At 37.8% G+C, this 27668-nt stretch overlaps 1 protein-coding gene across 7 annotated transcripts in view; it reads left to right on the forward strand.

The window, feature by feature from the left end:
* TADA2A (transcriptional adaptor 2A) overlaps nt 1-27668 on the forward strand; it is a 47288-nt gene that overhangs the window by 7008 nt on the left and 12612 nt on the right. For 6 of the 7 annotated variants that reach the window (XR_004972898.1, XR_004972899.1, XM_036340894.1 and 3 more), the window contains 7 exons: nt 1187-1246; nt 9656-9747; nt 12129-12286; nt 13507-13595; nt 15007-15079; nt 23096-23159; nt 24593-24636. Coding sequence is in view for 5 of the 7 variants with exons in the window: in XM_036340894.1 (XP_036196787.1) it covers nt 1187-1246; nt 9656-9747; nt 12129-12286; nt 13507-13595; nt 15007-15079; nt 23096-23159; nt 24593-24636 (580 nt within the window). In the remaining 2 variants the exon portion in view is untranslated. The remainder of the gene's footprint in view (nt 1-1186; nt 1247-9655; nt 9748-12128; nt 12287-13506; nt 13596-15006; nt 15080-23095; nt 23160-24592; nt 24637-27668) is intronic. The other variant, XM_036340898.1, reaches the window with a different exon arrangement.

A 27668-nucleotide genomic window follows, 5' to 3' on the forward strand; every position in this document is an offset into this window, starting at 1 on the left:
CGTAATAAAGTGAGTTTCACAGTAAAGCAAGTCGTAATCTTTTTGCTAGTAGAGGGTCTTCAATTTATAAAAAAAATACAACATTGTGAAGTGCAATATATGAAACACAGTAAAATGAGGTGTGCCCATATTGCACAGAGGTATCAACTTAATGCTTAACACTGTTTTAGCCAGTAGTGTTAAGTATTGAGATTACAGGAACAGAATAGGAGAGTTATTCCTTTTGATAGTACCTGTGACACAATGTTTATTGTTTATTGAAGAGTGATCTTTGGGCAGCTGACAAACAAGGTAACAAACCATTTTGTGGATGATGGTGGAAATAGTAATACTAATTATAAGCACTTACTCAGTGCGAGGCACTATTTTAAGTACTACTAGTATACATGATTTAACTCTTAAATCATCACTACAACCCAGTAAAGTAAATATGATTAGTATCCCCATTTTATAGAAGAAACTCAAGCAAGGAGAAGGTTAAGTAATTTGCTCAAGGTCACTCAACAAATACCATATTTTTTTTGGATCCAAGACACTATTGATTATAAGAAGCATCCCAATTTCAGAAATGTAAAAATGGCTGATGGAAGTTGTGATATACTTTGTATTATAAGACGAATCCTCACTTTACAGTTTTAAAATATGTCTTAGAATTGCTGAAATAGGTAACATGGAACCAGAATGCGAAATATAGGCAGTCTGATTCCAGGGCTTATGCTGTTATCAGAGGAGTTGTTGTCCTAGGAAAATGTCTTTTTTCAGATTGTTCTTTATTCTCTATGAGGGCCACAGAAGAGCTGTGATCATGAATATAGCCATCCTGTTGTGGATGCAGACAAGATTAAATGAAGTCTTAAAAAACTTATCACAAGAGTAGAATACCCCCACAGTATCTTCTATCCTTTTTTATTTTTTATTGCTTTTAGAGAAAGAGGAAGGGAGAGGGAGAGAGAGAAACATTGATGTGAGATTGAAACATACATCAGCTGCCTCCCATGCACCCCACCAGGGATTGAGCCCACAACCTGGGCATGTGCCCTGACTGGGAATTGAACCGCCAACCTTTGGGTGCATGGGACAGTGCCCAACCAACTGAGCCACACTGGCCAGGGAACTGTCTTCTAACCTTTAAGAAAGCATCTCAAAAAGTAGCTTTTTGGTAACTTAATTTTTCTCTTTTTTGCAGTGTTTCACTCGAGGATTTGAGTACAAGAAGCATCAGAGTGATCATACTTATGAAATAATGGTAATGATGAAGTTGCAGGGAATTTCTGTTTACTTTTCAAGTCTTACATGCGAATTAGTCTTTTTTTTTTTCACCTCCAAGGCTCTCTTTTCTTTTCTCCTCTTCTAAATTAGGTAATCATTACCCCGTAAATTTTCCAGTTTTATGGATCTACTGAGGCATTATTAAGTACAAAAATCATTTTAAATACTCAGATTTTTGTTTCAAATTTAGAAAGAATTTAAAGGAAGCACTTTTTGAGATTCACTGACATAAGAGTTGTGCTGCTTTTTAAATATATTTTTAGTGATTTTAGAGAGAGAAAGGAAGAGGGATAGAAAGAGAGAAACAACGATGAGAGAAAAATATCAATCAGCTGCCTCCTGCACCCACCTCACCCCCCCACTGGGAAAGCCAGGCATGTGCCCTGATTGGGAATCAAACCATGACTTCCTGGTTCATGGGTTGACACTCAAGCACTGAACTACACTGGCTGGGCTACACTGCTTTTTAGGTTCATTGATAAAACATACAATAGATGTATTGTCGATGTTTTAGCTAATGATATTTTTATGTGGTTCATGAGGATAGTTGTAATGTTTATGTCTGGTACTCTATCCCCCTTCCATGGGGAAAGTTAGTTACCTTTTTGAAATTAAGGTTTAAATGAACATAGAGTGGATGATATAATACATAAAACCATTTTGAAGAGACAGACTTGCTTATAGGCCAGAATAAGAATTGGCTGTAATTTGATTAATTGTATTACCACCTCTTAAAGAAGGAATGAGAGACAGATGTTGGGAGTGTATTTCCATGCTCTAGCCCAGCGGTTCTCAACCTGTGGGTCGCGACCCCTTTGGCGGTCGAACGACCCTTTCACAGGGGTCACCTAAGACCATCCTGCATATCAGATATTTACATTACGATTCATAACAGTAGCAACATTACAGTTATGAAGTAGCAACGAAAATAATTTTATGGTTGGGTCACAACATGAGGAACTGTATTTAAAGGGCCAGAAGGTTGAGAACCACTGCTCTAGCCAAAGGAGTATCTTGTCTGTTTGGCAGGTATGTATACCTTTGTCAAGACAGTTTTGTCAGTTATCAGAGCATAACTTGTAGTTCACCATGTAGTTTTTCTTACAGGAAAGAGTGCTGGTTGGGCATTTATTTGACAGTAATAATGCCTCCCTCTTCTACTTTTAAGGACCCATGTGAGTACAATGGGCCCATTTGGATAGTGCAGGATACTCTTCCTATTCTAAGGTCAGTAGATTAGTACCTTAGTCCCATCAGCAGAGTTCATTCACATAAATATGTAGTTAGTGTTTGAATAATCAGGAATCCTGGGGATAGAAGGGAGTCAGTTTTAGAATTATGCCTACTACAGCACTAGTATATCTGCCTCAGTCTCTTAAAAGTTTAGAAAGGGTGAATCGGCATCTCTGAGTCTCATTAATTGTGTGGCCCTATGAAGATGAATTTCTGAGCCTGCAATGCTGAGAGGCAGATCCCTGTCCATAATGAATTAATTAAAAAATGTTCCTTAATAAGAGTTCTTGGCAGCCAACTGGCTAGCCTTTCCTTAACCTCTCTCTAAATACTTTGCCTTCTAACTACTTTCTTCACTAATTGTAAAACTTGGAATGTATTTTTTGTATTAAACTTTGGTCTTTAGATCAGTTATAGGTTCACAGGAAAACTGAGTAGAAAGTACAGATTTTCTATATATTATCTGCCCCCCCACAAACACTTAAGCCTGCCCTATTGTCAGTAGCCCCACCAGAATGGAACATTTGTTATAATTGATGAACTACATCGATACTTCATTATCACCCAAAGTCCATGTTTACATTAGCATTCACTCTTGGTGTTGTACAGTCTGAGGGTTTGTAATGTCATGTATCCACCATTATAGTATCATACAAAATAGTTTCATGCCCCTAAAAATCCTCTGTGCTCTGCCTATACATCCATCCTCCCCTTTACTCCTGGCAATCCCTGATCTTTTTATGGTGGCTGTATCATTTTGCATTCCCAGCAGCAATGAATGTGAGTTCCTGTTACTCCACATTCTCACCAGTATTTAGTGTTGTCTATTCTGGATTAATGGTCATTCGCATAGGTGTATAGTGTTAATTGTTTTAATTGGTATTTATCTGATAACAAATGATGTGGAATATCTTCTCATATTAATACATTTTTTCCTGTTTGTTAATTGCAAAATGAATGAAGTGTGGTCCGAGTAGCGTTGACTTTGAGTGCATTTCATCAAGGTTATCAAATCTTCAGAAAGCTGATTTATTTTTCCCAAATTCCCAATAAATATCTAGAGCCAGAATATACATTTATTCATTTGAGTTGTGAAAATAATTTCTTAATAATTAAGTGTATGTTGAGTAGGTTGATGGTTATCCACTATAAGAAAGCTGACCAAGAACTCTCTAGCTGTTCTGGGCACAGCGCCTTTTGCATAATGCTGAAAGTACTAAGTTTCACTCCCAGTCCACTTATTTCTTCTGATTACATCCTTTTCTCACATATTCAACACCCATACAAACACTTTGGGGAGCTTTTGGGGGTTACTAATAGTCCCTCTTTTTCTGTCAGTCCTATCTATTCCACATCTTTCCTTCAGTAGGAATAATGACCAAATTTTGGCTTTCTACACATGAAGCCACTAAAAATGTGATTAAAAAAAGATTTTTTGGCATAGGAAGCCTCAGAAAACTTTAAATGGTTTTCAGTACTTTTGTCACCTCACAGTGCTGTAATTTTGGAAGTTACTCATGCTTTGGTGGGTGGTGTGTTAAGGTTTCTGAATTCTATGCCTATTTTTGTCTTATACTTCTTAGAACCTTGAACAAGTCAAGGCACCACTTTCTATCAGACCCTTTATACCTATAACAGTGATTCTTAAATTTTAGTGGAGAAGAATCACCTGGGTAGCTTCTTAAAAATGTAAATTTATAAGTCTCACTGTTAGAGAATCTGGTTCAGTAGGGTTGAGATTGGGTCCAGGGAATAAACAACATTGATAAAACTTTAAGAAAAACTATACTATGTCCATTTATTTATTTTGGGTGTAGAAAATCTTGTTTATCTAAAAATAAAGTTGGTGAAAGCTAATATTTTAAAATACATTTTTTAGAAATAATATTGGCTCTTCAGATATGAGCTGTCATATTTACATGTATGTATGACACTTGCCAGATTGAGTGATTATATGAATTTAATATAGACATAGACCCTGAAATTTTACTTGTTGGTCTCTTAGTACCTCTTGTGCTAAGCATATTTATAATATGTGTTCAGATAAATGTGTATTGCTGATTATTAGTATAATTTCACAAATCACTACAGTATTTTTGTCATTAACAAAAGATATAACCAGCCGAAACCGGTTTGGCTCAGTGGATAGAGCGTCGGCCTGCGGACTGAAAGGTCCCAGGTTCGATTCCGGCCAAGGGCATGTACCTGGGTTGCGGGCATATCCCCAGTAGGAGATGTGCAGGAGGCAGCTGATCGATGCTTCTCTCTCATCGATGTTTCTAACTCTCTATCTCTCTCCCTTCCTCTCTGTAAAAAATCAATAAAATATATTTAAAAAAAAAAAAAAGATATAACCAGTTCTAAATGCCTGTGTAATCCAAAGACTTCTTGTGTCACTTTTTAAAAGACTTACTATAGAAAATTTTAAACGTATACTAAAATAGAGAGAATGGTATTTCGGCTATCTATTGCTATCTAACAGCTACCGCAAAACTTTGTGGCTTAAAATAACAGCCATATTATCTCCCACAGTTTTGTGGTCAGGAATTCAGATTGGGCATGGCAAGAGTAACTCTCAGTTCCACATGATGTCCTGGGGCTGGAAGTCCAAGGGGCTTTTTTTCACATATTCTGGCACCTCAGGAGGTTGGCTTGCATTGGTTGGGAGTTAGCTGGAATATCTTCACTGCCTGAGGCCTGGGTTCTATAGTAGTCTTAAGGGCCTCTCCCTCTCCATGTGAGCTTTCCACATGGTCTTTCCTCCTTTTAGCAAAGAGGCTAAATTTCTTGTGGTGCCTCAGGAATCCCAAGAGCGCAAAAGTGGAAGCTGCTAGGCCTTCTTAAGCAAGTCACAGGTCCAACTTGTATTAAATAAGGGACCACACAAGAATGTGAATTCCAGGAGAAGTTCATTGCGAGGCACCATTGTAACCAACTACCTAACTGTTAAAATGATCAAACTCGTGGCCTATTTTATTTCATCTAAAACCCCAACCCATCAGATTACTTAGAAGTAAACCTCCCAGACATTATATCATTTTAGCTATAAATGCTTTATTAGGTATCTTTAAAACTTCAGAGTAATGCAAGTCACTTTTCACATTTCCCCAATCATTTCATAAAAGCTTTTTTAAAAAATCTCTGCTCTGTTCTCCATCTCTGAAATAATCACTATTCTGATTTTTATTATCATAGATCAGTTTTGCATATTCTACAACTACATATAGATTTATACTGTAGGTATTTCTGTTTCTGGTTTCTTTCACTCAGCATGTTTTTGAGATCTATTCATGTTGTATATAGTAGTTCATTCCTTTTTGTTACTGAGTAATATTCCATGGTAAGAATATAACACAGTTTATCCATTCTGTTGATAGACACCTGGGCTTTGCCTAGTTGTTGGCTATTAAGAATAAAAACCGTTATGAACATTCTTATTCTTGTTTAAGGCTTTCTGTGGATATGTATTTTCATTTTTCTTAGGTAAATACTTAGGAATGGAATTTCTAGGTTATAAAATAATGATTAACTTATTCATTATTTTAATCCTCATCCAAGGATATTTTCCATTGATTTTTAGAGAGAAGGAAAGACAGAGAGAAATATCGATGTGAGAGAAGCACATTGATTGGTTGCCTCCTGCACGAGCCCTGACCAGGGCTGGGGAGGAGCCTGCAGCCTAGGTATGTGCCCTTGACCGGAATTAAACCTGGGACCTTTTGGTCCGCAGGCTGACACTCTATCCACTGAGCCAAACCGGCTAGGGCAAAAATGATTAACTTTTAAGAAATTATCATAAAGTTTCCTAAGTGGTTGTGTCCTTTTACATCTCTACTAGCAATGTCTGAGAATTCTGATTGCTCCTTATGCTTATTAGCTTTTGATAGTTTCTGTACTTTAGTTATTCTTTGGGTATCATGAATTTGTAGTGGCATCATAAAAAAATTTTTTCAACATTTACAATTTGTACTAATTGGGATACAAATAAGGCCCATTCATTCCAATTGGTTGCCTCATATATTTTCTATTCTGTGGGTTTTTCTCCTTTCTAACCTTCGCACACTCTTTCTCTCATTTCTTAGAGTTTTTATTTTTTAAAAACTGGGTTGTTTGTATTAATAGATGTTAATACAGGCTGGATTTTGCTGACTAATGTGTTCCTCTGTCTTCTGTTTCCTGTAAATTGGTAGTTAGATCTAATGGCTATATCAGATTCATTTATGGTCATTGTCTAGTCAGGGGTGGGCAAACTTTTTGACTCCAGGGCCACAATGGGTTCTTTTTTTTTTTTTTTTTTTTTTTTTTTTTGTTTTGTGTGAATTTTTTTTTTAATTAAATCTTTATTGTTCAGATTATTACATTTGTTCCTCTTTTTTTTCCCCCCATAACTCCCCTCCTCCCAGTTCCCGCCCCACCCTCCGCCCTCACTCCCCACCCACTGTCCTCATCCATAGGTGCACAATTTTTGTCCAGTCTCTTCCCGCATCTCCCATACCCCTTTCCCCCCCAGGAATAGTCAGTCCATTCCCTTTCTATGTCCCTGATTCTATTGTAATCAACAGTTCATTCTGTTCATCAGATTATTTATTCACTTGATTCTTAGATTCACTTGTTGATAGATGCATATTTGTTGTTCATAATTTGTATCTTTACCTTTTTCTTCCTCTTCCTCTTCTTAAAGGATACCTTTCAGCATTTCATATAATCCTGGTTTGGTGGTGATGAACTCCTTTAGCTTTTCCTTATCTGTGAAGCTCTTTATCTGACCTTCAATTCTGAATGATAGCTTTGCTGGATAAAGTAATCTTGGTTGTAGGTTCTTGGTAGTCATCACTTTGAATATTTCTTGCCACTCCCTCCTGGCCTGAAAAGTTTCTGTTGAGAAATCAGCTGACAGTCGTATGGGTATTCCCTTGTAGGTAACTGAGTTTCTTTCTCTTGCTGCTTTTAAGATTCTCTCTTTATCTTTTGCTCTTGGCATTTTAATTATGATGTGTCTTGGTGTGGTCCTCTTTGGATTCCTTTTGTTTGGGGTTCTCCGCGCTTCTTGGACCTGTAAGTCCATTTCTTTCACCAGGTGGGGGAAGTTTTCTGTCATTATTTCTTCAAATAGGTTTTCAATATCTTGCTCTCTCTCATCTTCTGGCACCCCTATAATTCTGATGTTGGTACGCTTGAAGCTGTCCCAGAGGCTCCTTACACTATCCTCGCATTTTTGGATTCTTTTTTCATTTTGCTTTTCCGGTTGGGTGTTTTTTGCTTCCTCGCATTTCAGGTTCTTAAACTGGACCGGAGGGCCGGAACAAAAGCATGGATGGAGTGTTTGTGTGAACTAATATAAATTCAAAGTAAACATCATTACATAAAAGGGTACGGTCTTTTTTTTTTTTTTTTTTTTTTTTAGTTTTATTCATTTCAAACGGGCCGGATTCGGCCCGCGGGCCGTAGTTTGCCCACGGCTGGTTCTAGATCTGTTAATGTATTGGGGATTGCAAAGTAGTTATCTTTTAGTTCTGTTACTCCTTTTAAGTTGGGTTAAATTCTATAAAAAGATAGTTTGTGTACGGGACAATGCGCCAACCAGCTGAGCCACGAGGCCATGGATAAAAGATAGTTTGTATCATTATCTATGTGACCACCTTTAGGTATCATGTAGATAAACTTTGTACAGGAAAGGCAGGATAAGTACTTGATTTCCGCACCCCCCCCCTTTTTTCTTTTTAACTGGGTTTAAAATATGAGTTGGTTTCCTGGCACCTTTAGATATTTATAATACTTTATGTGTTCCAATCCTTTACAGTTTTATCCTTATTAGTGCTCAAAATGTTCCATTTTTTGTTAGTAGGAGCCTCTACAAGTTAGTCTCTGAATCCTTTTGACATGACACTTAACGAGTCTTTGAGAGCTTTTTTGCTTTCCAGTATGACAAAATGTTCCAGTCTCATCTTGAACAGTTCCTGACCCAAAGCTGGAATCAGCTTTTTCTTCAAGTGCCACTAAATACTGTTTAGTGGTAAATAGAATTTAAAGACTGCATACTAGGAAACAGAAGCATTCATTGTTACTGGGTTGATCATTGTTTCTAGACCTTTTCAGTGAACAGTGTTAGGAAATTATTCTAAGACAAAAATACATTGAGTTTATACTAGAACTTTCAATTCCAATACAAGACTACAAGGTTTCACATAACCTCGAAGATCTTACGTCTATATCTTTTTCCCCCAAGCCAAAAATCCCACTGCCCAATAATGCCATTATTTATCTGCTTTACCCCATAACACATCCACATCCAATAATCTCAGAATATACCAACACTATTGAAAACAGTATAAGAGTTATTTTGGCAGTTTCTTTTACTTTTTTTAAAAATTGAGTTTTAGAGAGTGGAAGGGAGAGGGATAGAGAGAAACATCAGTGAAAGAGACACACTGATTGCTTGCCTCCTGCACACTCCCTACTAGGGGTCAAGCCCACAACCCGGGATTACACTGTGTCCTCCTGGTTCATGGGTCGATGCTCAACCACTGAGCAACACCAGCCAGGCAGTTTCTTTTAACTTTTAAGGTATATTCTACGGATGTACAAATTCTTGTATTTTCAAGTCAGTTGAGATAATTTCCTTCTGTGTGATTATGCCTTAAATTCATAGGTTTGTTACATTTTGTTTTTTAATTCTTAAGATTTTGAAATTTAATAATTACATACAATATTTATGTTTCAAAGTCAAATCTGCAAAACAAGGAATATTCAGAGAGTCTAGCTATTATTCCTGTCCTCTCCACTATTTTCTCCCTCCTTTCCCCATAGGTAAACTTTTCTTTTAAATGTCTGGTTTATCCTTCCATTATAAATTACACACACATGTGTATTTTCCCTTTTCTTACCTAAATGGAAGCATACTATAATATTTATCTCTGTCTTTGTGCTAAGTTTAAAAATGCTTATATTTCTGTATGAATTACATAGAATTTATGGGTGATAATATTTTTGGAGAATCTTGATGGTGGAAATGGGAGTAAGGTGGTAGAACACCATGAGAATAGTTAGTAAAATAGAATAGGTATTGAAGAGGACATAAATTAGTATTACAGTTTAAGGTTACTAGGTTCCATTTCTATATCTATTTTTAGGCAAAATCTTTTCTTTTTTTTAGACCTCAGATTTTCCTGTTCTTGACCCCAGCTGGACTGCTCAAGAAGAAATGGCCCTTTTAGAAGCTGTGATGGACTGTGGCTTTGGAAATTGGTAAGAGCTTGGTGTTAGGGCTTGTCCTGTTCTAGTGAGCTCCGAGAAAAAGGTGCGTGTGAAGGGTAAAGGGAGGAGCCTCAGAAAAAGAAGTTTGGGGATCATATGTTGCTTTTCTATTGACCCATGACTTGTCCTCTGAAATGCCTCACGGGGAGATATGGGATGTTTCATGGCCTGTGACTGGGCAGCTCTAAAGGACCATTTTGAATGGATCAACACTGAGAAGGCTGGTTATTCTTTCTGAGTAGTGGGGAAATTTAGACTCTTAGTCATTGCTCCTTTCTGATTTTGTGAATTCTTGGCTATGGATGCCCTCGTTGTTTAACTGTGTCAGACTTTTGGTAGATGGCCACAGCTTACCTAAGATTCAAGTTTGACAGACTTCTATTTGCATTTCCTATTTTTAGCTTTCAATACCTGCCTTAGTCCAAGTTTGGCAGAATTGAACAGCAGGTATTGCTGTTGCCTTAGGTAGTAACACTTAATCCCACTGCTTTCGTTTTTGTTCTTTGGGAGTACTTTGACACTGATGATAACATTTTATGAATTAGACAACAGAGAGTTGATTAAATATATTTTGTTCATGAAGAATCTCAAGCTTAGGGACCTGAAATGATTTCTCATGATCACATAGCTTGTTAGTGAAGGACTCTTAAGTAGATCCACCCTGTCCTGACTTCCTAGTATATATAATCTTTCCTGATATTAATAGAATATACTATGCTGCCTCCCTTACGTTGAAGTCTCTGAAGGAGACTTGATGAGTTCAGTTCACATTTTGCTTGTTTTATTCATTCAGCATTTATTATAAAATATTGTGTGTGTATTTATTTATTTATTTATTTATTTAAATGTATTTTATTGATTTTTTACAGAGAGGAAGGGAGAGAGAGATAGAGAGTTAGAAACATCGATCAGCCGCCTCCTGCACATCTCCTACTGGGGGTGTGCCCGCAACCCAGGTACATGCCCTTGACCGGAATCGAACCTGGGACCCTTCAGTCCGCAGGCCGACGCTCTATCCACTGAGCCAAACCGGTTTTGGCGAAAAATATTGTGTATTTAAAAAAAAAAAACACCAAAAAAAAAATATTATGTATTATAGGGAATACCAAAGAAGATAGAAAATGTGATCATTTATGAGACACTTGGTAGTCATCTTTGGCCTTTTTGGTTTTTCATTTTTTTGCTTGCCATTCTAATGCTCTAAAATTTGCTAATCCTCCCTGTCCCCCTTCCCTCTTAGCAAAGATCACAAAAATAATATAGTTTTTCTATCTACTATAAGGTACTAAGCTTGGTGGTGAGGGTGCTAGAGTTAAGAATTATAACACCCTGCCCTCAAGAAGCTTATAGTCTAGAATGGGAATATATATGTATACACACATATAGATACACACACACACATTTTGTTGAAGTACACAAAGCAGAGCATAGTAATGCCTTAGGAGAAGAACAAGTGAAGCACTGTGGAAGAGAGAGATTGAGAGGGGACATGGAGAGAGTTCACCTCCACCTCTTCATTCTGGGCTAGGATTCAGGAGTCTTGAGAACAAATTCTGGCTTTGTCACTTACGTGCTTTGTGTTCTTGAGCAAGTTTCTCTTAATGTCTTTGGGCCTCATTTTTTTCATCTGTGAAATTGAGATAGTAAGTACTCACACCACACAGTTAATGGTAGGATTGACTTAAATGATGTTATGAATGTTTCTAGCTTATGCTTGGCCTATTATAAGAGCTCTAGTAAAGAAATTTTGTTCATGCAAAATGTTTTATAAACTATAAAACATGCAAATATAAAACTACTAGAGGCCCAGTGCACAGATTTGTGCACTGGTGGGGTCCCTTGGCCTGGCCTGTGGGGATTGGGTCAAAACCGGCAGTTGGACATCCCCTGAGGGGTCCCGGAGTGCAAGAGGGCACACTGCAAAGTTGTCACTTGGCAGCTCCTGCATTGAGCGAATGCCCCCTGGGGGTCAGTGCGCCTCATAGCTAGTTGCTGAGGCTTTTATATATATAGATACTTATGTACGTACATTTTTATTGTTCCAAAGTGGCTTGTTTTTATTTATAGCAATCCTTTCCATGGGGCCTAGCTCACAGGGTAATTACAAGCTTTGTAGTGATTTTTCACTTCTTTTGGTGGAAAGGAAAGGGCTTTTCAGATACTGTTTCTATATCTTGGAATAGCAGATTATACCAATATTAGCCTTGTAGTTGTCTTATTGTTCTGCTGATAGCTCCATGACACCAGTTTGGAAGTATCAAATCCCAGATATTATGTGGATAGGACTTTAAATTTGTGAAGAGCAAACTTGCTTTTATCATTACGTATAGTTGAAAGCACTACTTCCTTCTCTTTTCCTCACATTCCTCTAGGCAGGATGTAGCCAATCAGATGTGTACCAAGACCAAGGAGGAGTGTGAAAAGCACTATATGAAGCATTTCATCAACAACCCTCTGTTTGCATCTACCCTGCTGAACCTGAAGCAAGCAGAGGAGGCAAAAACTGCTGACACTGCCATTCCATTTCTCTGTAAGTGCCTCCCTTTTTTAAAGAGATACTTAGGTCATCTCTGGGCCCTGTTGCATAGCAAATACATAATGGTTTGTTGACTTGGACAGCTAATGAGTTTACAAAATACAGGAGGAGTTGGCATGGCCATTATTGGGAGTCAGGGCCGTAATGGGGCCAGGATGGAACATCTCCCAGAGGCCAGAGTTCTATACTGATGTCAGGGTGCCTGGATCCAACATGTAGTTACTCCTGAGACTTGCAGTTCCATGCTATTGTGAACACCAGGCTTTTTATAATCCCTTTGGAGAGTTTATGATTGTAGATATTAGTTAATAAGAAAGTCCACTATTTGAGTTATTATCATTAATTATTAATCATCCCAGTGTTAAGCCCAAGAAGCAATTTGTTATTTTTGTTCACTTAGTTGTGGCAATAATAGCACACTTTTTTTTTTTTTTTTAATCACATGTGGCTGAGGGACCCATGGGTCTTTTAACAAAACATAACCAAAACCGTGATGAATTATAAATGGACATCTTTCCTCAATGACTCCCAGAGCACAAGTAATGAAATATGAATGTTTTCCCTTCCTCACTCCCTTTCCTCATATTCTTAGAAACAGTTTTGTAGCTGACTGCCTCAAAGCCTAATGATACCTCGTATTTGGATAGTACTTGGAATGTTGTGCTCAGTTCCTAAATCCATTAGACCATTTGTTCCTCATAGAAACCCAGTGACCTAGGCAGAGCAAGAGCTTTTGTTTTACACATAAGGAAACAGATTCACAAAGGTTAATTTGTGCAAGGTCATGTCCCTCCAGAGCTGGGACTCAATTCCAGTTAACTTCCAAACCCAATAGGGTCTTTTTGGCCTCTCAATTGGATGAGATTTATAAATTGAGATTAGTCCTAAAGCATAAGGATGCTGAAGGAAACAGGGTAAAAACCTATGCTCTGTAATATTAAAGTAAAGATCCTTTGTTTTTTTGCATGTTAAAAGCAAAAAGCAGAGCGAATTTTCTTATCTTTACTTCAAGGTTTCCTTAAGTCTTAATTTCCTTTTTAAAAAATCAGTCTGTTTCCATAATAGTTTATCTCTTTCACTTTTCCCTTTATAAAAAGCTTTGAATTTTATTTATTCTCTCAGATGCTGTCTTTTTCCAAACAGAAATATTTTAGAGTGTAAATGACTATTTATGTGTCATTTAAAGTGAATAAGAAAAACTCTAAATTTTCCAGCGGCAGAAGACCCTCCCCGACCTACCTTTGACTCTTTGCTTTCTCGGGACATGGCAGGATACATGCCAGCTCGAGCAGATTTCATTGAGGTAGGAGAAACTCATTTTTGTTTCTGATGAGGCTTATATCTCTTAGCTATAGGTTTCATAGCACTAAAAAAAGATTTTCAAAGCCCTGTTATTTGTAGTCCCTTATGCAGTGACATTTTCTTCTATTTGAGTGCTTTTTCTCATTTGTAAACATTTTCACATGTAGAACAGTGAAAGTTCTTCAGGCCAAGAACCTGTTTCTTAAATTTCATTGGTGTGGGCTCCCACTTTCTTAGTAGGTGTGGGGTTTCTATAGACTGGTTCTTATTCCATACCTAAGGGGTTTCAAGGTTGTACTATATCAGGGGTTGGCAAATTTTTTCTATTTAAGGGCCAGATGGTAAATATTTTAGGTTTTGTAGACCAAAAAGTCCATTGTGCAACTGAACTTTGTCACTATTGTTGCAAAAGCAGCATGGATAATATGTAAACAAATGAGCCTGCCTGTGCTCCAGTAAACTTTGTTTATAGAAACAGGCAGTGGGTTGGATTTGCTGACCCCTGTACTGTGTTTATAAGATAAAGAATGACAAATGTATATAAAAACTACATGTTCCTTGTTCAGCTATAGAGTTAAAAGCCCTGTGAATGTAGTCATAAGTTGCTTGATTTATATCTAATTCACAATTACAGTGCTCTTAGAGGTAAGTTGAAAGTTTTAGTGAGCTACAAACAATTTTGCTAGCCATGCCCAGAACTGCATTTTTTTCAAGGCAAGTGATATTGTAGAGCTACCCCATAGACCAGGGGTGGGCAAACTTTTTGACTCGAGGGCCACAATGGGTTCTTTAACTGGACCGGAGGGCCAGAACAAAAGCATGGATGGAGTGTTTGTGTGAACTAATATAAATTCAAAGTAAACATCATTACATAAAAGGGTACGGTCTTTTTTTTCAATAGTTTTATTCATTTCAAAAGGGCCGGATCCGGCCCACAGGCCGTAGTTTGCCCACGGCTGCCATAGACGCTATCCCTACGATTGTACTCATTGAATAGAATATGAGTACAGTGAGCTACATAAGCACTATTGCATAAATAGAGCCCTCAGAAGGTAGTAAAAAGGTAGATGAATTAATGCAGACAATTTTCATACCGGAAGATCTAGTCAGAGTTAGATTTTCTGGGGTTACCTTTTATAAACAGACTACTTTTAATTTTAGAACAATAGCTTTGGCTTTATTCATGAACTCATAACTGTTCTCATTTTTGCTGTCAGTACTGCCTGAAAGCCTCTTAGATTTCCCCCATGATTTCTCATTATTGAGGCAGTATCCTGGCTTTGTACCCCATTCACTACTTTTAAAGGAGTGTTTGCCTGTGTATTTTCTACTTGCTTCTAATGCATGGCTACTGTAAAGGTATTACTCAAAACTGATAAGTTTGGGGTGGGAATTTTTTTTCCCTCAAACAGGAGTTTGACAATTATGCAGAGTGGGACTTGAGAGACATCGATTTTGTTGAAGATGACTCGGACATTTTACATGGTAACATTTTGTTTTAACATGTTTTTATTGATTGCAAACTATGTGATGGTACTGTGTTGGGGTCTAGGAATCTAAGGATGAATAAAACGTGTCCCCTGTCCTAGGCGGGACTCAAAACCTAGTGATTAAGTTGCTGAACTTAACTTTTTTTGTTGGGTTTTGACCACAATGAAAAAGATCATTTGTGCTGATGGTGAGAACGTTGATTATGTAATGGTAGTTGGGAATATCCCATTCCTTGGAGTGTAGATCTTCCTTTTGACTGGGGTAGGGCTACATTGAGGTAATTAGTTAACTGGCCCTCACTGCCTCCTGAGAAGGAAGGGGGCCAATGTGAAGAAGACCTTGGGACTTTAGTAGCAGCTACTGGTACTAGATGTTCACTATGATTTGTTAACCCAAATTTCCCACTGCAGAGGAAAAAAATGGAAGTTCTTTGAGGATTTTTTAGACCAAGATTAGGAATTTCTCATTTCTTAGAACTGTTGAATTTTTAACATTTCTGAATTCTCATCTAAGATTAGCCCTTTAGGGATTTATGTCAACTGTTGTGTTATAATATAAATTGTTAATACCAACAGAGCTCTTAAAAGTGGATGGTTAGCCCTGGCTGGTATAGCTCAGTTGGTTGAGCATCATCCCATGCACTGAAAGGGCACCGGTTCAGTTCCCAGCCCTGGCACTTACCAGGTGTGCAGGCTTGATCCCCAGTGGGAAATGCTCAGTAGGCAGCAGATTAATGTTTCTCCTTCTCCCTTTCTCTCTCTCTAAAAATCTATAAAAACATTTTTTAAGAATTGGATGGTTAGACTTTTGTTGAATCTTTCCCCCCTCTTTCTGTTTTCAGTGATCTACACATTTGAAATAATCCCTAGTCTCTCTTTCATTTCAGTTCAGAATTGAAATTGAATGTGATACAATATGAACAGTGCTCCCTTGGATTCTATATTCCCCAAGCAGCATCTTCATTGTTTCTCTTAAATCTGTATTCCAGGCAGGGAAGGCAAGTGGAACCCTTGTTGAATTATACATAAATCAAGTTTTCATGTGGCATTAACTGCTACTCTGTCATTAGAAGGGGAATTTGATTCCATAGAAGAGCTGCCTAGGTGTTTGTTATACCAGATCTAGAACAAAGAAAGTCCTCATAAAAATTTTATCTCTACATATTTCTTGAGCCATTTTCTTTTCAAAATTTCATTTCTCTTCTCCCACACAACTTTAAGGAAAGTCAGGGTGACGCAGATTGAACTAAAAGAGGAAAGCTTGAAAGCAAACTAGTTTGGCATTCACTAGATTCATCATTGTATTTGTTCAGTCATCCTGTCAATCTCTTTTCAACCCCGGGTAACTCATGTTACTGTCTTTTCTCACCTGTGTTGTTGTTCCCTTGAAGGTAGTGTGTGGATTGCCATTCAGTATTTCTCTCCATATACACCAGCTTTATTTAAAATGGTATTGTTTTCTAGCTTGTAGCTCTCTTTTCCAGAATGCAAAAAAAAAAAAAGACAACTTAGTAAACATAATCTTCTATATACTGTTCAAAAGTACTGAACTTTTGAAAGTTAGAATCTCTAATGTCAATAATGGCTAAACTATGTAAGAGACTTGCTGAATTATTTCTCTAGGCCCTAATCCAAGGTCTTCATTCTTAAGCCTCAACATTATTAAGAAAAGTGTAATGGTTGGGATTTAATTTCACTCTTCATTCTTCGTAGAAGCAAGATCTGTAATTTGTCCTGGTGCACTTGTGCTACTTTCTGTTAAGTGGGAGCAAAAGGAAAAAAATTAGAAAGAAGCAATTGATTGATTAACAGTTTTTATTTAAATTAGCATTTCAAACCTAAAACATACTTTAATTATTTGTGATCTTTCTACAATCTCTACAACTTTGTTAAGTCACTTTTTTTTTTCCAAATGGGACCTTTCCTTTATTTCAAGAAAAATGATTTTAAATATAATATTACATGCAATAAACATGAGTATCTCAAGAAAAATGATTTTACATATAATAATTTTACATGCAATAAACACCAATTATTCAAGGAAAACTATCTTAAATATAATAATATTACATGCAATAAACATTAATATTTTAGGAAAACTTGTTAGTCACTTGATTTTAGTTCATTTGAACTAGAACCAAAGCATCAGTTATTGATTGTTAGCATACTGGTAAGTGGCTTTAACATAACATAAATAATAACCCCTGCATCCCCTTTCCTTCCTGTCTAGTAGTGGATGTTGAAATGGGTGCTCTTTAAAAGGTAATAACATTTTTTTTCTTTATTTTATTTTTTCCCCATCACCATTTATCCCCCCTATACCAGCCTAAACCACCTTCTAATCTCCAAAAAGGTGATAATATTTTTTATTTTTTTTTATTTTATTGATTTTTTACAGAGAGAAAGGGAGAGAGATAGAGAGTTAGAAACATCGATGAGAGAGAAACATCGATCAGCTGCCTCCTGCATATCCCCCACTAGGGATGTGCCCGCAACCAACATACATGCCCTTGACCGGAATCGAACCTGGGACCTTTCAGTCCGTAGGCCGACGCTCTATCCACCGAGCCAAACCGGTTTCGGCATAAAAAAAGGTGATAATATTTTAAAGAGGTTTCATAGTACTAGAGGGAAGACTTGTTGGTGCCATAAAGGGATGCTTTGTTTATGGCTCTGAGTTCTTAGCTCCTCTGGCAGCATGACCCTCTGTCCAATGGGACATAATGCCCCTGAGCTGAGCAGTTTCTCCCTGAGCACTCATTGAAAGGTGACTAGGAGCCCAAGGAGACTCAGGAAGGAATGAGAAGTAGCACACCCAGAACAGACAAAGGAACACATATTTTGTGCAAATCAGAACACTGATTCAGCCTTGGGCTTGCTTCTGAGTCACTGTATGATCTTGGGCAAGTCCTTAGAATCTTGCTTACTGTTTTTTGTGTCCCCTGCCGAAAAAAAGGGGGTGACACTGATTAGTCATAGAGTGTGAATGTCTCCAATGAAAGATGGTACATAATTCAGGTGACATTATTACCATTCCATTATACCATTATACTCCTAATATTACTGAGCATTAACAACACTCCTTTTATGTTTCCTCACTTGTAACTACTAGAAGGAAGCAAACTGTTTGGCTGGGTGTGTTTTTTATATTCCATCCCAGGGCATCTAGAAGATCAACAGATGCTACCAAGCCCCTTTCCTTACCCAAAGACTTTTGCTATGATTCATGGAATTTGTCTAATAAAATGGAGCTGAATGGTCCATTATAGAGGCCTGAGACACAATGGAGGGATAATAAAATTGCATTCCAGTCATACCAGAAGGCTTTTAGAATGGGCCCAAAGAATATACAAGTGAAGCAGTGTCTGAGGAAGAAAATAAGGAAGTTCTGGGAGCCCTAAGTAACACCTCCTTATATTTTATTGAAATAAGCAGAAATTATGGGTTCAGAAAGAGACTAGCAGAAGACTCATAACTTGGCACTCGTGTGTGTCATGGTGTATTGTGGGAATTTCAGTGCAGACACACAGTGTAGTTCCTTTTTCCTGCTTTCATTTGGGAAAATCTCTTAAATTTGTAAACTCCTCTTTCCCAGAGTTTCACAGGGTCTGAAATCCTGGTTGCAACATCTTCTAACCACTGCTTTCTCATAACTGAAGCAAGCAAGAGGCATTATCATTATAAAAGCTCCTTCCTATGTGTTGTGTCTGTGTGTTCAACACACCTCAGGGCTGCACATTAAAAGAGTTTATTCTCCTTTTATTTGGAAAGATAATTTCAGCAAAATTTTTTGGCCAGGCATGGATTTTCCCTCACTTCTCCACCCACCCCCAGCCCTTTTTTGGCCAATATTGTCAGCCTTTAGATCCTTTTACAGTTAGCAGATCAGAGATTCACCCTGGTCTCTACACACACTCACCTTTTGCAAGTGCCCTTCCTCTTCATAGTGATTTGACTATCTTATGCTTAGGACATTTTAGACATAAATGCTATTAATAGCAGTTAATACATATTAGCATTTAAGTCCTTCACACATGTGAACTCATTTAATCCTCACAAAACACTATGAATTGGGCATTATTATTATATCCACTAGAGGCCAGGTGCATGAAATTCGTGCATGGCGGGGGCGGGTTGTCCCTCAGCCCAGCCTGCACCCTTTCCAATCTGGGATCCCTCGAGGGCAGTCGGACATCGCTCTCACAATCCGGGACTGCTGGCTCCCAACTGCTTGCCTGCCTGCCTGCCTGATTGCCCCTAACTGCTTCTGACTGTCAGCCTGACCACCCCCTAACCCAGGGGTGGGCAAACTTTTTGACTCCAGGGCCACAATGGGTTCTTAAACTGGACCGGAGGGCCGGAACAAAAGCATGGATGGAGTGTTTGTGTGAACTAATACATATTAACACTGCTGCTGGTGAAGGAGCGGAGGGGAGAGCAAGAGAACCCTCCGCTCTTTCGGCTCCGCGGGCCAGATAGAACAGCCAAACGGGCCGGATCCGGCCCATGGGCCGTAGTTTGCCCACGGCTGCCCTAACCACTCCCCTGCCGGTCTGATCAATGCCTAACTACCCTGCTGGCCCAATTGCCCCTAACTGCCCTCCCCTGCAGGCCTGGTTGCCCCCAACTGCCCTCCCTTGCTGGCCATCTTGTGTCTACATGGGGGTGGTCATCTTGTGTGTTGGAGTGATAGTCAATTTGCATATTACCTCTTTATTAGATAGGATTTTATAGCTGAGGAAATTGAGGAATGGAAATACCAAGTAACTTGCCTGAGGTAATATAACCTGCAAGTGACAGAGCCATCTCCAAAGTCTATGATCTTAATACTGTACTAATTATCTTTAAACCTTAAATTTTTGTTGCTGGGTTCATATTGAGAGGTGGGATGATATTCACATTTGTTGTCTCCTATGGCTTAACCACATTCCTGATAAATAAGAATAGATATGTTCCCATTTTACATTCAGGGTAATAATGTACAAAGGAGTTAACTTACGTGCCTCAGGCCTCCTAATTGCTGACATTAACCTTTAGGTCATGTAGTCTTATTTCCTTCACATAACTAATTGTGTACCTCTCGGGCCAAAAGCTAGGGAGGTGGGGGGAGGTTGGAATGACTTTTAAAAAAATTTAAAAAAAACCGGAGTCATAGGTTTGAACTTGTGTGGTTGTAATAGGGATTTTGATCGGCTTTCCTGCAGTTAAGGCCTCTGACTTGATTTTCTTGCCAAATAAACAGTAGTGCCTTCTGTCAGGAAAACAGAAACATGTTGCTAGCTATTTTGAACAATGTTAGAAATACATTGCAGTGGGAAGGAGCTGCCTCTGACTTCTGCCCACTACTTGAAATATTTTAAGGCCAGCCATTTGGAGACGTTATTATCAGTACCCAGTATAGTCACAGGGAGACTATTCTTCCCACAAGGCTGAGATTTCAGAGGCCTTACATCAGTGCATAGGTGACGGGTGGTTTTGGTTTGTTTTTGTTTTTAATATATTTTTATGGATTCAGAGAGGAAGGGAGAAGGAGAGATACAAATATCAATGATAAGAGAGAATCATTAATTGGCTGCCTCCTGCACGCCCCCCACTGGGGATCTAGCCCTTGACTGGAATCGAACCCAGGACCCTTCAGTCCCTAGGCCAATGTTCTATTCACTGAGCCAAACCAGCTAGGGCTGATTTTTTTTTTTTTTTTTTAATGATCTCTGGTTCTTTGTTCCCACTTTACTGGAACCTCCAGTCACTATAAGTGGAATGTGAACTGATGATTCTCATTCTTGCAGTGTTTGCCGTGTTATTTCTATTCTGCCTGCTGTGCTGTGGTCCTCGCTGAGTTATAAGTGAAGAACTTAAAATCAGTTGCTGCAACTTGAGTGTGCTTTATCAAGGAAAGAGAGAGCTTCAAATACGAATCTACTCTATGTGTGTCTTTCCTTCCCTTTGTTACCCAAAGCTAGTTGTACATGTTTAAACTATTGAAATGATCAAGCCATAGAACTAATTATCAGCAGTATTTATTTACAGATTTTTAAATTTTTTAAAATTTTTTTTTTTTTTGGTAATAGTCTCTTCAGTTTTTCTGTTTTAATTAAGTCATCCCCACACAAATCTCAGGAAATAGCATGGTAAGTTAGTGTCTTAGAAAAATAACAAAAATATTTTGTCAAAATTAGCAGTGATTTCCACTACATCATGAAGTAGTTTCTTTCCTATTGAACTCATCTTATTATTGTGTGGATCTTATTGGGTGGATAAATGAAATGAGGCACATAAAGAGCCTGGAACATGATAAATAGTGTATTTTAACTATTTCCTTAACTGTTATATTTGCTCCTCTTTCTGGTTGAACATTTGACTTCCTAAGTCTATTTGTCATAAGAAATAGAATCCACTCTAAAACTTGCATAAGGTTACACTGCATGTCAGAGACACATCCTCCCCTCCCTTTTCTTATCCTCCTTTTCCCCACACAGGCATGTAAAGTGCATCTCCACCAGCACAGTATTCTAGAGCCTATCATTGCACAGCAACTGCTAGAGATGGTGGCAGGGCATGGGGCATTCTATGGTACTTGGGCTTGCATATGGAACCACCCTATAAATCAAGAAAGAGTTCATTTGTAGAAAGAGTTCTACCTAAAAAAGATTTGAAAACCATTGCCTTAAATCATGGACTTGTTATCATTGAATTATTTTTAGTTTGTTGGCAGCTATGAGAAAAAAATGAAACAATGATGTTTAAATTTTTGAACTTGTTAGAAAAGAACAAAAAAATTTTCATGGTAGCTAACACTTTTTTTTAATACTTAAACTTGAAAAAATATTGCATTCTCTCACCTCTTCAGATCATCCAGCTAGAACTTATTTTTATCTCAGATCCAAAGGAGAATGGCCTAGATAAAGTATTTCTGGTCATTTCCCAGTGATTGAAGTTACAGACATATGTAATGCATCTGTTCATAGCCCAGCATGTTAGATTTCGATATTTCTTCTTTCTAATCTGAGACTATCCTTAGGGCAAGTAGACAGTAATGAGTCAGGATGAAGTATCCAGAATTTATTTCTATTATCCCGCCAGGGCTACCATGTTGATAGTGCACCAGGTTTGTACATTGATCAACTTTTGTTTGCTTTCATGTAGTGAAAGAAATGATGATCCTAATAAGCCATTGAGCTCTGCTCTCTTCATTAATTGGTTCCATTTTTCCCCTACTCTAAAACTATTTCCAGCAGAAGTGTGGGTTTCAAACAGTTCCATGGAGGTGCCCTCGGGGACTAGTACTAGGAAAGGTAGCTGGATATGGAGTAGGGAGAGGAGGTTCAGCTAGAGCACATCTAACATCCATTGCAAAACAAGGTTTAAGAGTTGCTCTAGCCTAGCAGAACATATAAATCTGTGCTGACTCATTGCCCCCATGAGCTAAACCGGAACTTGTATCTCACATTTTTTGGATGAGATTAGATTGCTTTTTTTGTTTACTAGTATTACAGAGGCTGTAGTTTGGAATGAAGCTTTCTATTCTGGAAGAAGTAATTGTCATACACAAACAAATTCCTTATTGTGAAGGCTGAAGGCTGGTGTGTTATTAGAAATTGTTACCTAACATTTGAATAATGTATTTTAGTTTTTTCAGAGGACACATCAGGTCATATTTTGTGCTCTAGGGCCCCTTTCTTCGTAAATATCTTCAGTAATTAAAACAAAATCACCAAACTCCAACTTACACAATGCTTAAGGAGATAACAGGTTATTAGAATAGTTCTAGTATCTACTGAAGTTATTAAGTCTTACCATTTCTTCAGAATTCATACATTGTAGATTAGAAGAATGGTTTAATGTAACATAGCGCTAACTTAGTTCATTTCTCTTAATATTTTTTCTGTAGTTAATAATTGGTCTCCTAGACCACTGAGTGAGTATGGAATAGTTAGCAATATGAGGTGTAAAGATTTTTATTTTTGTCTTGGCTTTATTTATATGTATTTGTTTGTTTCTTTATTTAAAGCTCTGAAGATGGCTGTAGTAGATATCTACCATTCCAGGTTAAAGGAGAGACAAAGGCGGAAAAAGTAAGTGTAGAAAACCTTCTTTCAGCTTTGGACTATTGACCACATACACATATAGTCGATAAGAATGTTCCAGTTGTGGTTTATCTTGTTACCTTGAGGAAGACCTTGGGTCTCAGTTTTTCCATCTATCAAATGAGGATAATAATACCTGTCAGGGTTTTTTTTGTTGTTGTTTTGGTGGTGGTGTGTGGTTTTTTTTTTACCTCCTCCTTAACCTTTCTTGAAGTATTAATGCCCAGTGAAGAATGTGGGTGCACTGTTTTAAGGAAAAAAGGAATAAGATAAATTCAAGATGTTATTAAGTTGTTATGCTTTTTATAATGTTCTCATTCTAATGGATTATTTTTTATGAGAATCTTTTATCTACAAGAATTTCAAAGGAAATTCTGAACAAGTTTCAGGCACTCTTGGTTATTCCTTCTCTTTGCAATAGAACAAAAAAACATACATTCAGACTGAGAAATTATGGATCCCAGACCCCTGTTGGTTTGTTGGTTTACAGACTCTTTTAACATTCAGAGAAGGGTATGTAGAGGTTGTGAGTGTGTGTGTGTGTGTGTGTGTGTGTGTGTAGGCATGTTACTAACACATGGTGTTGCTGACTGGAGATGTAGTGGCATCACAACAATAAAAAGGAATGGAACTTGGGAACTGCTGTACTGATTAAATTGGGAGACACTGTTCAGGGACCAAGATGTGATGTAAAGTAAAGCTCACTCTCTGGGGGTTTGAGTTGGTTTCTGAGAAGTGCTGAAGAAGCTTACTCTGCTGCTCTTGTTAGGAGCTTCCTAGCTAGTCATGATACCTCTGGTATAAATCAAAGGCCCCAGACACATCATCCTGCATGGTTTACTTACATTCTGTTTTGCTTTAAACAACCACTTGGAGCTAGACAGTATTATAGAACTCAGTTGTTGAGATTGCTGTTGGATATTATGTTTTATGATGCCCTTCCATTAAACATGCATAATATTTATCTCAAATAGTTTCAAAGCATTATGTCAGTGTGCAGTTGTAAATGTTGAATGTGTGATCATGGTGTCCTTTTATATTAATAGATTTCCCCTAAATTTCCCTTAAATTCCCTAAGCTGAATAAGTTAATTTTTATGACATGAATACAGCTTCCCTTCTGTTTCATCTTAAGTTAGAGACATGTATTTTTCAATATTTGTAAGTGCTCATTGGTTCATTCATTCATCCAGCAAATAGTTATTGGGAGTCTGCTAAGCCCAAGGAGAGGAAAAATGTATGATGCTTGAGAGCCTACAATTGTGTTAGTGACTAACTGATTTGCAGAACTATGTGGGGAGTGACTTCTTTGGACCTCGATATTTCACCTCAGAATATTTAGGATGTCTGGTAAAAGCTGCATGTGGAAAACATTATTAAATGTAAAACTGACTATAATAAACATTGTGGTTTTTATTCTAGAATTATAAGAGATCATGGATTAATCAACCTTAGGAAGTTTCAGTGTAAGTATTAGCTGTTTTCTTTATTTTAAAATTTCTTCCAACATTAACTGAATAGTTTTAAATCATTTATGGTAGTAGTTCTTAATCCAAGTTGTATATTATCATCATTTAGGAAGCTTTAAAGAATTCTGATACCAGGGTATCACCACAGACTAATTAAGTCAGAATCTCTGGGGATAGAGATAAAGAATCTGTATTTTTAAAAAGTCTTCAAGGCAATCTATAAAAATAAAAGCATAATGTGCTAATTAGACCTGACAGCCAAACGACCTTCCTGACGAAGCTGGGGCTGCGCGGGCTGAGCCCCTTGCATGAATTTCGTGCATTGGGCCTCTAGTAAATAAATAAAGATAAAAGTCTTCGGAACAATTCTGTTGAATAGTAAGAGTTAAGGACCATTAATATATAGTCAACATTTGCATGATAATCTTTTTAAAAAATCAGTATAGTAATTACTGTATAGCAACATGAGTATGCATGAATCATTTTCTGGACCTGGGTAGGGTCATGTTTGGAACTATACGTTAAACATAACCTTGAACACCAGGTTGTAAAAATGTTTTGTTTTTTAACAGAAAGTCGTTTTTCTATTTTGTATCATAGACAAACAAATAACAGTGGCTTTTAGCATTGTGTGATGGTGATAATAAATCTGAGTGGGGTTTTTAAAATGCCAACTTTGAGCTTACTCTTTTAAATATTGGAGATACCTAGGCTGGGCAGAAAGAGTTCCTGTACTTTTTCTTCTACACTGTAGAGTTTGTTCAGCAAATTAGAGTGTGATCTCAGAGTAATTGCAATATTTAAATTAAAATGTTGCCGAAACCGGTTTGGCTCAGTGGATAGAGCGTCAGCCTGCGGACTGAGAGGTCCTGGGTTCGATTCCGGTCAAGGGCATGTACCTGGGTTTCGGGCACATCCCCGGTGGGGGATGTGCAGGAGGCAGCTGATCGATGTTTCTCTCATCGATGTTTCTAACTCTCTCTATCTCTCTCCCTTTCTCTCTGTGAAAAATCAGTAAAATATATTTAAAATAAAATAAAATAAAATGTTTATAATAGTTGTATGACACAATAATATGTATATTTTTAAGTACCTAATAATTATCCTAGTTGATAGACTCTTACAGGTTTTGATACTCTGGGCTCTTATAGGGTTCAGGCCAACCAGATATAGGGGTTGTCTTTTAATATAGTCATGAACATAAATATGTTACATTTTATATCCTTTATTTTTTCACTTTCCATTACACACTTTTCAAGTGGTTGCGGTGTTTGGAAGATGTCATTTTTAACAGTTACATAATGTGTTGTGTATATATACTTATATAATACTATACTTAACCTGCCTTTTGTTATTATTTAGCATATTTTCATTTGCTTAATCATTAAAAATAATGCTGTGATGAACTTGTTTATGAATAAAACTTTTTCTATGTTTAGACTTACTTATCTTTTTTAGGTAGAGTCCCAGAAGTGACATAATAGGTCAAAGGATATGGTCATGAAAAACTTTTGACACTTGCTGCCAGGTTCCTCTACAAAAGCTGTTATATCAATTTGTATTCCTTCTGGCAGTGTACGAGATTGCCTGTTTAACCTCATCCTCATTGAGAGCTGTGGGTTTGCACAACTAACTCAGGAGCAGGTTTCCTTTGCCTTTTCTGTAGACAATAATTGGTCAATTCTGGTAGCCACAGGCTTTTCATAATAGGGTCAGTGGGTTTTTAACCTTTATTTACAGTAGACCGTGACTCTTGTGTATATCTAATCTCAGCTGGGGGACAGAGGTCAGTTTAGCCTCCTTACTCTTAACTATGACATGTGCAGTGTGGTTTTAGAGGTTTTCAGTGGTCATTATACTGAATATACATGTGACCTTCAGTATATGGTAGGCAGAGGGTTTTTTTCCCATCAAATTTTAAAATTATACTCCAAATTCTTCTATATTATCCCTGTAGTGAGAGGCAGGGAAGGGAGGTGGTGTTAATAGTGAAAATAATCCATCCGTGGCTGCCCATCTAATTGGCTCTTAGAATTTGTGGGTAAGAATGTCTCCTGCAAGGAAAAATATTCATCTGACAAAAGGACTTAATTTAAATAACTGTCAGAGGTGGACAGAACTAGCCTAGTTCTATTATCTGATTGAAATGACTGAGTAGCACTTTGAGGGTTTCTGGCTGCTCCACCCTACTACTTACTATATTGTTGATGGGTGTTACTTCCCATCTTCTTTGCCAATATCTCTTTTTATTAGACATTTGCTCAGTAGTGATCCTCAAAGTTGCTGACCCTAGGTATCCTGTATGTGTGACCATTTACTTGCATGATAGTTATCAAAATAGAACTTAAGTTGTGGTATTTAATTTAGTGAAGAAATATGTATGCCTCACTTGAGTAAGTGTATGTAGGAGGAAAATTTTTGGAGAGGCATATAAAAGATGGTACACTTGCCCTAACCGGTTTGGCTCAGTGGATAGAGCGGCGGCCTGAAGACTGAAGGGTCCCAGGTTCGATTCCAGTCAAGGGCATGTACCTTGGTTGTGGGCACATACCCCGTAGGGGGTGTGCAGGAGGCAGCTGATCAATGTTTCTCTCTCATTGATGTTTCTAACTCTCTATCCCTCTCCCTTCCTCTCTGTAAAAAATCAATAAAATATAGTTAAAATTAAAAAAAGATGGTACACTTTTTCCAGGCTAGTCTCTTCTAGATGGATTATTGTGTCTGCACATTCCTGGTTTTCCTGCAGAAGTTACGAGCAAATTTGCCCAACATTCTTCCTAAGAATGTATGATCTGCCTTTAATTGTCTTTCCCGTTGCTGCCAACAATTCCTGCCCCTGTACAGATAAGAGAGAGGTGTGAAGGACATCGGGGTGCTCAGTAGTGCAGATGCTCTCCTGTGATAGCAACATCCCTATGTGATAGTTGTGATGCTGCTATGATTAGTGTTTTGCATTCTTAGCTTTCCTGTTTGCTTCCTGTCATGGGTAAATGAGTCATGTGAGGTTATGAATAATGTCCTTCCATTTC

The sequence above is a fragment of the Myotis myotis genome, unplaced genomic scaffold (genome assembly GCF_014108235.1).
Source record: "Myotis myotis isolate mMyoMyo1 unplaced genomic scaffold, mMyoMyo1.p scaffold_m19_p_17, whole genome shotgun sequence".
Classification (NCBI taxonomy): domain Eukaryota; kingdom Metazoa; phylum Chordata; class Mammalia; order Chiroptera; family Vespertilionidae; genus Myotis; species Myotis myotis.